At 45.7% G+C, this 13,355-nt stretch overlaps 1 protein-coding gene across 3 annotated transcripts in view; it reads left to right on the forward strand.

The window, feature by feature from the left end:
* The window catches only part of ALDH12A1 (aldehyde dehydrogenase 12A1), a 122,052-nt gene that overhangs the window by 18,145 nt on the left and 90,552 nt on the right, over window positions 1-13,355 (forward strand). For all 3 annotated transcript variants that reach the window (XM_086779128.1, XM_086779129.1, XM_086779130.1), the window contains exons 5-8: window positions 7,905-7,962; window positions 8,085-8,198; window positions 8,457-8,540; window positions 8,748-8,852. In XM_086779128.1, coding sequence (XP_086635254.1) covers window positions 7,905-7,962; window positions 8,085-8,198; window positions 8,457-8,540; window positions 8,748-8,852 — 361 coding nt within the window. The remainder of the gene's footprint in view (window positions 1-7,904; window positions 7,963-8,084; window positions 8,199-8,456; window positions 8,541-8,747; window positions 8,853-13,355) is intronic.

Raw genomic sequence — 13,355 nt, forward strand, 5'->3', positions numbered from 1 at the left:
ATCCATGTCCCAAAGAAATGGGTGAGACTCAATAAGTCTTCATAATACCAATATCAAAATCATGTCCCAAAATAAATGGGCGAGAATTCTGTGGAAGATATGCTAGACACAGGCACAAGAGCCAATTGTGTCTCAATCACCAATATCAATGAGATAATCATATGCCAATGAAAACTGGTGCCATTCAAGAGCACAAACCATGGTGACAGAAAAGGTGGTTCTCCATAGTTCTGGCAATCCTTTCTCCCAATCCCAACAGTTCCCATGTTCTCCCATACAAACCTAACTCTGATCAACAAGCATGCTGTGGAAACAATGAAACACTCACTCCACAATCGCAACACGAATCCATGTGTATGGTGGAGTGTTCATTGAATTGCCCTCACAATCCCAACATGAATCCACATGCATGGTGAGATGAACAATGAACCTCTTGGCCTCTGTATGGGGAGATAGTGATTCTAATATGGCATAAAGATAAATAAATCCATGTCCCAAATAAATGGGCGAGACAAAAATCTGGCAACTCTCATTGAGAACTAGTTTTGATACTTAAGATTCTTTGTGTATTTTCCCCCTATGTAATACAATTATTTCGTGAGGTCTTAAAAACTGCCAATTGTGATATGCTCGCTGAAGCTCCCGCCCCCTCTCCCTGCTCGTGTTGCTGCACAGCGCCCGTCGCCCCCCCCTGCCTGCTCGCCTCCTCGCCTTCCCCTCGCTCCTTGTCCCCCCGCCTTCCCTGCATTGCCCGTCGCCTTTCTGTTAGCCCCCCCCCCCCCACCCCCTCCCCCCCCCCCCCGCGCCTGCATTCGCTGCTGCGCCCCCTTCCGCTTGCCTTCGCTGCCGCCGCCCTGCTCTGCTCGCTGCCCTTCCTCTCCTTGGCGCCCCCCCCCCCCCCCCCCTTTTGTCTTCGCGCCCTCCTCCCCTTTGCAGCGCCTCATCCCCCCCCCCCCCTCCGCCAGCTCGCTTTCCTCCCCTCCCTCTTGCGCGCTGCTCCCGCCCTCCCCCCCCTTTAGGGTTTCTCCTTCGCCTGGCCCCCCCCCCCCCCCCCCCTCTAGGGGGTTTTGTTTTCCTTTTTGCTCCGTCTTCCGCCTCTCTGTGTGCAACTCGGTTCCAGCAGGATCCCGCCTTCGCCTCGCCTTCGACGCAGCTTCAGACTCTGATGGAGGCTCCTCCCGCCCTGCCTCAGAGGGACTCATCAGCAGCCCCCTCGCCCGCCCCTGAGGACACCCCCATCAGGCTTTCTCTTTCGCCAGAAGAGGAAGCGAGCCTCACCGCAGAGGTGGAACGCCTCCAGGCTCATTCCACCATCTGCCGTATAGTCGGCACTCGCCCCAGCAGAGGGGAGATCAGGGATCTTCTTCAGGCCCGCCTTCTTGCAGATGTGGGCAAGATCCTGGATGTACAACTCCTGGGCCGGGGACATTATCAGATCGAGTTCGAGGCCGCCTAGAGCGTTGCCAAGGTCCTTGCCATGAGTCCCCTTGACATCAGGGGTGCTCGGGCTTTCTTCAGACCTTGGCAGCATGGATTTGACCCAGCAGCGGCGGAGCAGGGAGAGCGTCTTTTCCATGTTACAGTTTGCTTCCCTGGACTCCGCCGGGAGTATCTTCCGCTCCTCTCCAGGCTCGGAGCATTGGTGGGCTCGGTACTAGAGACTGGCCCCTCAGCAGCTTCAGTGGTGGCCAGAGCAGCTGGGCTACCTTCGGTCAGAGTGTTGGTGTCTGACATCTCCTCCCTTGTTAAGGTCATTCAGCTACCTAGGATAGGGGGGGGATGGATAGATCAGAGAGTGGAGTTCTCGGGGCTCCCGAATCAGTGCTTCATTTGCAGGCAGGTCGGCCATCTGGCCAAGGCCTGCCCTCGCAGGAGACCCCGACCCTCACCACAGCAGCAGGCTACTGATGGCCCGCCCACAGATTCGGCTCGGCAGGCTGCCTCCGGGACACCTGCTCAGGCCACAGAGACCTCGGAGTGGCAGCCTGGACAGGGGCGCCGCCGAGGGAGACAGCCACAGCAGCACGCCCAGAGACCACTGCAACAGCAGCCACAGTCTCAGCCTCACTGGGTTCCCGTGAGGAACAGCTTTTTTCCCCTCCAAACAAATTTTCAAAAGCTTGCATGCTAAGAGATAAAAGCAACACATACATCGTGTACAAAAGATTGATGGTTGGTCAGTGGACCAATGATGCAAATGATCTTGAAAGGGAATGTGTGGCACATTTCCAATCAGTCTTTGCTACACCAAGGCACTTCCCGTGTGACGAGAAGAGTTGAAAGTGAAAGCCAAGATGCTTATAAATGTCACACCAATTCTTAATCAACAAGAAGCTGCACAATTGGAATCCCCTTTCACTAACATGGAATTGCGAAGTGCTCTTGGTAGATTGGGCAAGTGGAAGTTACGTGGATGGGAATTGGGATGGATTGTGTGTGGAATTTTTTTCAATATTTTCTTGAGGAATTGAAAGTCATTTTATTGGCAATGATAAATGTTGCATGGTTACAAAGAGTGATGTCTGCTTCTTGGCAAGAGGGCGTAGTGAAATTGGCTCCGAAAAAGAATGTATGACTAAATTTGGGTGATTGGAGACCTACCACTTTATTGCTAGTGCTATACAAATTGGTGACAAAGATGATCTCCAAGAGAATAGGCAATGTGCTTAACAAAGGGTTACATCCTACTGAATACGGGCTCATTCCTAGACGACAAATAATAGACAATATATGTAATGCTTATGTGGGAATGAAGTATGCCAAATATACTGGTCAGGAGGTATTCTTCCTATAGGTAGACATTGCCAAAGCATTTGATATAGTGCATTGGGACTTTATTGTAGCCAACAGCAAACATATGGGGTTTGGTCCAGAAATGACGTTAAGTCATCTATTGGTTGTATGCTGGTAGCACATCTAGATGTATCATTGGGATTCGGGAAAGGATTGTCATCACCCTAGACCTTGGGAAAATCGGTTAGAGAGGGCTGCCTACTAAGTGCAATGTGTATGCAATTGCCACTCATCCTTTGCTGATTTATATGGATATTCTTACTTGAGAAGGAAAATTAGATGGATTGGTGCAGCAAGACGGGTCATCAATGGTTGCGCATGCATATGCTGATGAATCTTTTTTCTTCCAAGCAGATTTTCCAAGGGATTTGATAGTGGATGTATTGCAATTGTTTGGGACAGCCGCGGGGCTAAAAATTAACTTTAGAAAGTCGAAGTTGTTACCACTAAAACAGGTGGATTGACATAGAATACTCTGGCCAAGAGATACACTACCCCCAGGCCAGATCACTTGGCATTTGGGATACCATTTGGGGTGGAATATATCTTTCAAAGAAGAAGTTGAATGGGTGCTCACAAAAGTCAAACTCAAGGTTGAGTATTGGCAGGTCAAGCTGCGAATAGTACAATCCATCATAAAGGCTTACATATAGTTCTTCTTGCGGTTGTTGATTTGGGACAAAAAATCCATTGACACATTCATGGCATCAGCCATGGAACTGTTATGGAAAACTAGCTCTGATAAGAAGGCTTTGAGGCTACTGGAAATGGAGCATGTTTGCAGCCCTAAAATGCATGGTGGACTGATTATTTTAAATGTGCATTATCGTATACTAGCTTTAGAAAAGTACAATGATAATAACTTTCATAGAAAAAGGACAACCTTGGGCACGGATGTTGGTTGCAATGTGTACGTGTTACGATGTTAATTCATTTGGGCATTGGAATCTTTCCTATTGGGATATTTTGGTAAGTGAGGTAAAAGGAAAAATCCTAGGTTGCCCCTACTCTTCTAGATTCCTACTCTTCTAGATTTCTCCAAGACTGGAAGACCATGCTCATGCATTTGCTTTGGGCACATAGGCCAATGACTCTTGGAAACACATTGGTAGATGAAAATGTGCATTGGAGCAGAGCATTTGATATGCCATTGGCTGTGGCTGAGCCTAGAAAACCTTATATTTTAGCACGAAAGGGAATCTGCAAGGTGGGAGATGTCATATCGTTTGAAGGCAGACCATTGTCATTTCCACAAGCACAAAGACGATGACATTTTGGAGCCCATTACCGCCCCATATGGAGACTTATCGTTGATCAGCTAGCAGGACATGGGGATATGTCCTTGGGCAAAGACAAGATGATTGGCTTCTAAAAAAGAGCCGACCAAATTATATTACACAGTTTCCTCTCTATGGACTGATAGCTGTAAGGGCATATCGATTACTACTTCAATAGCCATGGATAAAGGGACATGCGAGTCAGGTGTGGCATATGAATAAGTCCTTGGGCTGGTGGAAAGGTAATTTGGGAAAGATATGACAAAGCAAATTGGCTTTAAAACAGAAGATTTTCTATGGAGATGCCTCATAGGAATGCTCCCAGTAGGAGAATATTTGGCAAAGCGGAAAATTGCGGCTCCAAAATGTTTGCGGTGCCATCATCAAATGGAGAGTATTGTTCATTTGCTATGGTTTTTCACTAACACAAGGGAGTTTTTGAATCGCATATGACAATAAGATTCGCTAGGATCACATTTGGGAAAATGTTCTGGATGTTTGGAAGTTATCCTTCCATATTGCAGGAATATGCTCTTTTGTTTGGCTGGACAAGATATTGGGCTATATGGACAGTATGGTTGGATCGTTATTATGAGGTGTTTGCACGACCTCGGATCGACAAGTATATTTACTTTCGTCCATGATTACGTTAGTCATTGCATGATAGTTTTGAGCTATAGCAAATTGTTCAGTAGAACTACGAAGTGTTTTTCCACTTCTTTTAGATGTACTTTGATGAGAGCCTCTTGTTTTGAGGGTTCCCCAATATGAGATAAAATAGTGGTTTTCACAAAAAAAGAGTGTGTATGGTGCATTTAACCCTAATCCCAACATTTGGTATCAGAGTAGGTTGACGTCCTTCCTTTCATTAAGCGGCAAGGCCTCATCCTCTTCCATACATCAGAGCAGGTTTTCAACGTCCATTCCGTATGGCAACCAACTACATCGTCTTTCACTGCTATTGGGCTATTCTTCTGCAACTATTGCACCACGCTTTGCTAATTTGGCCATTGCGTTCTGCCCAACGAGCGCTGCCCAACCCATTGGCTAAGCAACCGCTGAAGCTCGTCTAGAGCCGCCAGCACTCACTTTGTGCCACTCGTGTGTACCAGGTGCACCGCAAAGCAACGCATCCTGCAGCCTCTTGTGCAGTGCGCACCGCCCCTGTGCAGTTATTGGCTGCAACATTCAAGTCGTCGTCAACATTCTATAGCTAACAACAAATTGGGGCTTTTGAAAACTTCAGAGAAATTGCATAAATTTTATAGCAGCAAAAATCAATTTGGGGCTTTTCTGTTTTTTGGAGAAAATCAAACAATTGAACAGCCATTGGTGCGTACAATTTGGGGCTTCTCGAAAAAGCGAGCACGGGAATTCAATTTTCAACATTTGATCAGTAATCTCTATCCCTAAACTCGTATTTTCATTACATTTGTAGGTTTACAGCCTCCAATGGGCCACGTCGCAGCTATACAAGTTGCGTTCACTGTGTATTGGTTAGGGTGCATTTTGTGTGGGACAGAGAGTCTTTTGCAAGTTTAAATGGCAGGCAATGATGTGTTCGGCATGCTTACAACTAAGGACAAATTGGACGGGACTTACTATGCATTGTGGGCATACATGATGAAGCACCTGTTGGTTGCTAAGGTCCTATGGGCTATGGTTTCAGGTGAGGAGGCCCGACCTCCCTCCCTAGTTTTGCAGTAGCCAGTTGCTTCTGCTCCTATAGGTGGCCAAAGCACAACCACATTTGGCATTATGGGGTGAAGAGGAGCATCATTCCTCATATCCGTTCTTGCGTCATTGCTAAGTTAGCATGGGATGCCCTTGCAGCACTCTATTAGGTGCGCAATGAGGCATGTGTTGCCTACTTGAAAAAACAGTTGGACACGCTGCATTTGAATGAGGGTGACCTTGGTTCTTCTTTTTATTTCTCCCTTGACATAGACCCTACCAGCTCTTCTAAGCTGGCCTGCCAAGGAATGGTAGAGGAGCAAGAAGATTAGGGCTTTGAAGAACAGGGACGTAGGCTACCACTCTGCCCTTCGAGGTAATCCCATGAGGGATTCATCTGTCCTTTGGGAGTCAACCAACTATGAATGTCTACGGCGTTGAAGACCTTCGTGAGCAACTTGCTAATATTGATGAGATCATACAGGATAGTTCTCTTGTTGTTGTGCAACAATCATCAATGCATTGCTTGACTCATAGGAGGGCTTTGCTACCACTCTCAAGTTGCTTATGAAAGGCAGTGCAAATACCTTTTCTTTTGTTGAGCCTTTCTCCTTGCTTTTGCAAGAGGAGCAATTGAGGACAAACAGGTCTGGCATGAGGATTGGGGATCAAGCCTTTATTGCCCAAGGCCAGGTCAAAGGCAAATCATCTAGTGCTAGTAGCTATAAGCCAAAAGGTGGATCAGCTGCCTCTTCTGGCAAAGATGCAAATAAGAGTGACAATTAGAAGCACAAGAAAAAGGGAAAATGCAATTGTTGTCGCAGACCAGGTCACTGTATTGATGAATGCAGGAAGAGGCTTGCTTAAGGAGCATGTCACTTGGGTAATACATTATTTTTCGGGTGCTTTTGTGTTCTAAGGTGCATGAACTAAAGTAATTCAAAGGACGATAAGGTTAAATCTTGAATGTGGATATGGTTTGGAGGCTCTTGGGCATGAACATGGAGGTGGGCATCTAGATGTAGTATGGGTCGATACCTAAGCCCCAAAAAAAGTTTTGAACACCTTGTATTGTTGAATAAGTGGCTATTAAACCTCGAGTGAAGATAGGTCCCAGTAATGGATGCAACTGATGGTGTAAAGCCAACAGATCTCTAACACTGTGATTAAGCCGTAATTAAACAGTGAATAACCATACCTGAGAAACCCTAGCTATGTTGTGAATCGTGATGCCGTACACATCCTGGAACAAGGGACCAGCCATAGGCTCCCATCTGGAGCCACCCCCGTGCCATGAGGTGTTATCGCCTTGAGTTAGCCATGCCCTGACAGCATGTCCTGGCGTCCCATAGCACCAGTCACCTGCCCGCCTGCAGCATACTCTGGTCTAGAGGTCCCGCATGCCAGGTTGAGCTCTACCTCTCCATGTGGAGAAGGGGCGGGAACGCCTTTTGTCTGGGCAAAGAGAGAAGGCAACTGCTGTGAACTCTGTTCTGATTGCACAGTAGCTTGGTTGGGGCTTGGGTAGCTGCAGAGAGGCCCACATGCATGGGCGCCCCCCTCACATCACTTGTGTGTGGATTGGACGGGCGCACAATAGGGTGCACAGAGATGGGTTTTGATGCACTGAAGTGTCTTCAACATACTCTGGTCTAGAGGTCCTGCACGCCGGGTTGAGCTCTACCCTGCCGTGTGGCTACTCCCTTTCACAAGTGATCACTTATATATCCAGGGAGGACCTGCTATTCCTAACCTGCTATTATGGCTCTTACTCTATTAGTAAGTTGCTAAATACCTAGCGCACGGGTTACTCTTAGTCATTTGACTTCTCATCCATGCTAGCACTTGCGACCGAGTGTGGCCATACAAGCCCACACTCTGCTAAACCCTAATCCAGGGTTAGCTGTACCTACTAACATTGGGTTAGTGTTGTACCTACTAACCTTGGGTTAGCTTAACTGTGGATTAGTTTGGAACGTAACAGATGGCACTTTCAAGATCTTGGAGAAGTTTGTACAGCAATATTTTCACCATTATAGGCCAGATAACTAGGTGATTTTGGCAAAGAGCTCTTCCAGCTTAGTATCAGTTTTAATATGCAGAGAAGAATCATTCCACTCAAAAGAGAGGGAAATTAAGCTGTTCTAACTCATTGTGCAGATACCTTTTATATGGTGATGTTTCAGCAAAGGTGGCTAACGCTTTGAAGAAACCTGAGGTGGGTGTGGAGCCTTTTGAAAGTCTGTCAAATTTGACAGTCTGTCCTTACCCCTGTTTTTTATATAACCTTTTTCCTATTGTGTATCTTGAATTCTCTCTTGAGTAATCTATGTTTTGTAGGTTGAGAATTTTTTTGCGAGATTGATTCAACGTGTTTCTCCAAAGAGCTTGTCTCAAGCAGTCGGGGAAGTTACTGTAACCCAGAAGTTCTTTGAAAATTTCTCAGGAGATCAGGTATGAAACCTGATGAGTTTCATACAAGGCACTTTTCTGGTTCATTTTGGAGTGGCCGTGCCTGTTCAGAAGCTTTACAGGCTCTAGAACATCAAACCACTAGGGGGTTGCTTGTTTGATCTCAAAGTTGATTGGCATTCTTGATGTTCAATCCTGCATAATTTTCTGTTTTCTTTCATTTTGTTGACATATCCAACTGGAGGTTTTTTAATCCTGAAGGCAAACCATAGCATATGAAGCACTTTATTTGCTTTCCAGGTCCGATTTCTGGCTAAATCTTTTGCTGTGCCTGGAAATCACTTGGGACAACAGAGTAATGGATTTCGTTGGCCTTATGGTTCTGTAAGTGTTGCTATGGTTTCCAATCTCTTTTTTTTTTTGCTTTTGAATGGGAATGGACAAATCAACTTTAACTACTGCGTTTGATTATCGGGAAACAAAAAGAGCTCCTGAATACTGTTGGAACTTGTAATGCCTTAGAGTCGAGCACTTAGTGGGATGGATTCACATCTCTGTTTAAAATGACTGTTTTGAAATCGACATGTTCAGGTTGCAATCATTACACCTTTCAATTTTCCGTTGGAAATACCAGCCTTGCAACTTCTTGGCGCTCTTTACATGGGAAACAGACCCATACTTAAAGTTGACAGTAAGGTATGGCAGCTCTATGCTTTATTCCCTCCTTTTTTTTCCCCTTTGCTTTCCGTCTTTGCCGTTAAGTGCATATACTTCCCCGCTCTTGCTCATTGAGAAAGGATGATGATGGAGAACATTCAAAGACAATCTTGAAGTAAAAGTCACACGGGCGGTGTAGGCTTGCATACTGAATTTTGATAAGCAAGCAATTTTGCTTACATTGGCATCATCCATAAAATCGCACTTTGTTTCCTTGAAGGTTGATAAAAATTAGCATGTGAAGAGAATAATATTTTCTGCAGGGTTGGTATAGGCTTGCATAATAAATTTTCACAAGCAAGCAATACATTCGCATCATCAATAAGATCATACTTTGCTTTCTTGAAGGTTGGTAAATGTGAAGGTCATCTGAACCACTAATGAGAGTGGCATGCATTGCTAAATCATGCCATTCCAATCCTTCTGTATGATTGTCTTTGTGTGGCGGGTTCTTCCTCTCTACCAAGTGGCAAGGTTGGCAAGCCTGTTCACTGAGCTCTAGATTGGCGTGCAAACCAAATGAGGCACCTCTGTGGGGTCCATAACATGTTTTTTTTTTTCTGGGAGGGAGATCCTACTATTAGTTAACGTTACAACTCGCTCATCGTCCCAGCCAAGCTGGTGACAAGAGCTACGAAGTCCATCCACGCGGCCCTCAGAAGAGAGCGACGGCTGCACTCGACCACGGAGAGCGGAGTGGCTACACGGGAGTCCTCCTGGAGGGAAGGGGTCAGAACATCAATGATGTCGACGATGAGGCTTTGGAGGGCGCGGAGGAAGATGCTGCCAAGGGGTCCAAGCAGGGTTTGTCGATAACATGGTTGATAAGTCGTAGTCTTGTACCAAGTTACTGGCCTCCCAGTGCTAAGAGCTTTTCTATCTGCTATAAACATCCTCTGTGAAGGTTCACATCGTTGTCTCAGCATCATCTGGCTCTTAATATGCCTTGTAAGGCTTCAACAGGAATCCAGAGTCCACTTCTATGAATCTAATGGGCTTGTAAAAATAGAAGTGTGTATATAATTTCTTTGTCAATCTTAATCAAGTATTGGAGCTGCTGTTACAGGACTGAGTATTTTACCTCTTTTCTTAAGCACTGTGATTATGTTTTAAGCATGTTTAACATTCACTGATCATGTTTTACTCTGTATGTGCATGTGTAAGTTTGTACACATGTGTGGGTGCAGATACATGTTTAGTGTGTATGAGTACATGTGTGTGCATGCTCATATGTTTGTACATGTGCATGTATGTGTTTTTGGGTATTTCTCTTACTGTGTTGCAGGAACATTAGCTGAGAACTCTCTTTCTTTTGTGGGGCAGCATAGAGGTGGCCAAGGGGGGCAGCCGGGTAGCAAACCCTGTAGCGCAGCTGTCTAGGTGATGTGGCATTGCCACGTGGCACATGACTACAGGCAGGTAGCAGCCCTGCAAGCGTAGCCGAGTAGGAGCCATGCGCAGCGATAGCCAGTCAGCAGCCAGCGCAGCCCGTACGGCTGATGTGGCACAGGCGACTAACTGCAGAAGCGGCTGACTGCAGAGGTGCTGCCACGTGGCAAAAGGTGATTGGACTGCAGGTTATGCTGGATGGCGAGCCGGCGCACAGGTCAGTGGTGAATCCCCAAAAAGCAAGAGAAAAAGCCGCTGAGCAGCTAAACGCAACGAGAAATACGTTGAGCAACAAATCGCGAACATAGAGAAAGCTGCGTGGAATCAAAAAAACGCATTCGCCGTGTAAATTGTTATAAAAATACAAAGAGGGAAAAGCACTCGTAGAAGGTCTTTTTTAAAAAGGGGGGAAAAGCTATGCTTTTCACCCCAAACTTGTATAAAAAGGGGGCCAAGGCTCTTGTTTCCCACAACACAAACTGGGTGAAAGTTCAAGGAGATCTCCTCCACGTGAAGCAAGGAGGGATCTTCTCGGGAATTGTACAAGGGCTATGCCGACTTCAAGTGATAAATAAATATGTGCAGGGGGGATTGCCACGCTTTGGGGCCAATTGGTCTTTTGTGCAGGAGCACTCTAGCTCCAATTATTCTTTTTCTTCTTCCTCCAAGTTTATTATTCTAGTTCGTAAAGAGTTTTAAGTGTGATTAAGTGTGCTCACCGCCCGTCAAGTTTCTGAAGGCCGGTTTCAAGGTTCCATTGTCGGGATTCATCGTCAACTTTTTCAAGAGGGCGAGCCTGTGGTGGTCGATACATTTAATACTATGGCTGGAACTAATGAAGGATTTATCTTCAGAAGAGAATGACTACTTTGAAGAAGATGAGGAAAGTGAGCAAGAATTACCTCTCGATATGCTAGAATTTGAAGATGATGATGCCACTTTTGAAGCAAAGATGCAAAGTTTGACGGAGGGATTAATGGAACTCGCGAAGGATTCACGTTTTCCACAAAACTTCAAAGCTGATTCTAAACCACGGAAGCAAGGGTCCGAGAAGAAAACCAAGCCTCAACATTCGGCTCCCATCTACCCAAATTTTCAGCCATACCCTGATTCTTCTTCTTCTTTTTCCCCACCTACCCATGGAAACCCTTTTAATACTTCTCATCCTGGTTACTTTGGCGGAGGCTCTGTCTTTCATTCCATGACGGGTGTACCCAACATGGGCATGACTGGGAGCTATGGTATGCAGCCAGGTATGTATGGAGGTATGCTAGGAGGTATGTATGGAACTTATGGTAGTGGTGGCGGAAGTGCTTTTGGTATGCCTGGTATGGGAGGTGGTATGATGGGCATGGGATCTAATGCTGTGGGCAATTCTTTTCTCAAACCACATCTCTATGATAATCTTGTTCCGGGCGAGAAGCCAAAAGATTATAAAGAGGGTGGTGCTGCAGTAAAGTTTGATACTTTTAGTGGTGCAAAGGATCGTTTGAAGGCTCTCACCTCATTCAACAGTTTGATGTGGCATTTTCTTGTAATAACTTCACAGAGGCATCTAAGGGTCGGAAGGGAGCTTCTTTCCTAAAGGGTAATGCTCTTAAATGGTGGTCGACACTTCTTCATCAAGGTATAGCGCACCTAGCACTTGGGTGGAGTTCAAGCAAATCTTCTCTTCTTAATGGTTGACATCGACTTTTGAGGTGGATGTTATGACAGCTTGGCATCGATTAGATTCCAAAGATTGTAGTAATCTAGAAGAATATAACAAGAAATTCTGAGATGCTCTTTAGGCCCTTGTCACTGGTTGAGCAAGTAGAGACATATTGCTGTGGGTTACCCAAGGAGCTTCGTGTGACTATTGCATTAAAATAAAGGTCATCAATATGACTCATATGATAGAAAATGCTCAGAGTGGATATGCCATGCTTACTGGTCATATGTCAGCATTTAAGGATCAACGTCTCTTCTCAAAGAAAGCATTTAAAGAGGCAAAGGAGTAAAAGCATGTGAATGGGAGCATAACAAAAGAACAATTGATTTGGTGGTGTGAATGTACCCTTATATGAATTAAGGGTCTTTAACCTTTTAAAAAAATTAGACACTGAACTATGAGAGAAGGGGCAATCCAAGAAGAGGAAATTTCAGCCCTACCTCAAAGAACAAATGAAGAAAAGAAAGAACTTATAGCTGCCAACAAATGTTTCTCTTGTGGAGAAGAGGGACATCGGTACTCTAGGTGAAACCGGCCTGACGGGCGGTGAAACAAACATTCGCACATAAAACACTTCAACACCATTGAAGACCTAGAAAAGGAAAACAAAGAGGGGGAGCTAAAGTGCTCCTGCAAACAGTACACGGACACCGATTGGCCCCAAAACGCAGTGGCGTCCCTTGCGGTATTTCTTTAATTGATTATAAGAGCTTTGATTACAGTAAGGCTGGGAACTCAGCCGTCACAGTAGAACCCCTGAAGCCTGCAAAGAACCTGCATCATGGCTTCTTGTCCACTCGGCATCCACAAACAAGTCCAGCCATTGTTCACATCGAAAGACTCTCTCACAATGAATCTGCATACAAAAGCTTTCTCCCATGATCAGGGCTGCCACAACCATCCATAGCCTCTCACACTATGAACAGCATCACACCCTGACACATCCAGTGCTCCTGCATCACAACACAGACTCCAACACTGTCTCTCAAAAGAGAACTCGTATCACAACACAGCATACCATACAGTCGACACACCTGTACCAACCCTCTCTACCTTCCAAGGGTACTATCCATCTCTGTCATGGATTCCCTGTCCCTTGTCCAATCAGTAGCAAGGCTGTACCAAACATGTGTCCACTCCTGTACCCTCTGCCTGCATGTGACCTATCTCCTGGAGAAACCCAAAAAAAAAGTTTCCTCGAGAAACCTACGACCTGTTTCCACATGAAACCCTTAGGCGTGTTTCCCTTTGAAACTTCTGTCCTGTTTCCATACAGAACCATTCATGGCACCATTCAACAACAGTGCCAACAACAGCATACATCTAGTTACCTGTTCCCTCATGAAACATCTGGCAACATAGAGATGCCCATATCTGTAGGT

Source organism: Cibotium barometz, chromosome 40 (genome assembly GCF_041138505.1).
Source record: "Cibotium barometz isolate CiBa-2024 chromosome 40, ASM4113850v1, whole genome shotgun sequence".
In the NCBI taxonomy this organism is placed as follows: domain Eukaryota; kingdom Viridiplantae; phylum Streptophyta; class Polypodiopsida; order Cyatheales; family Cibotiaceae; genus Cibotium; species Cibotium barometz.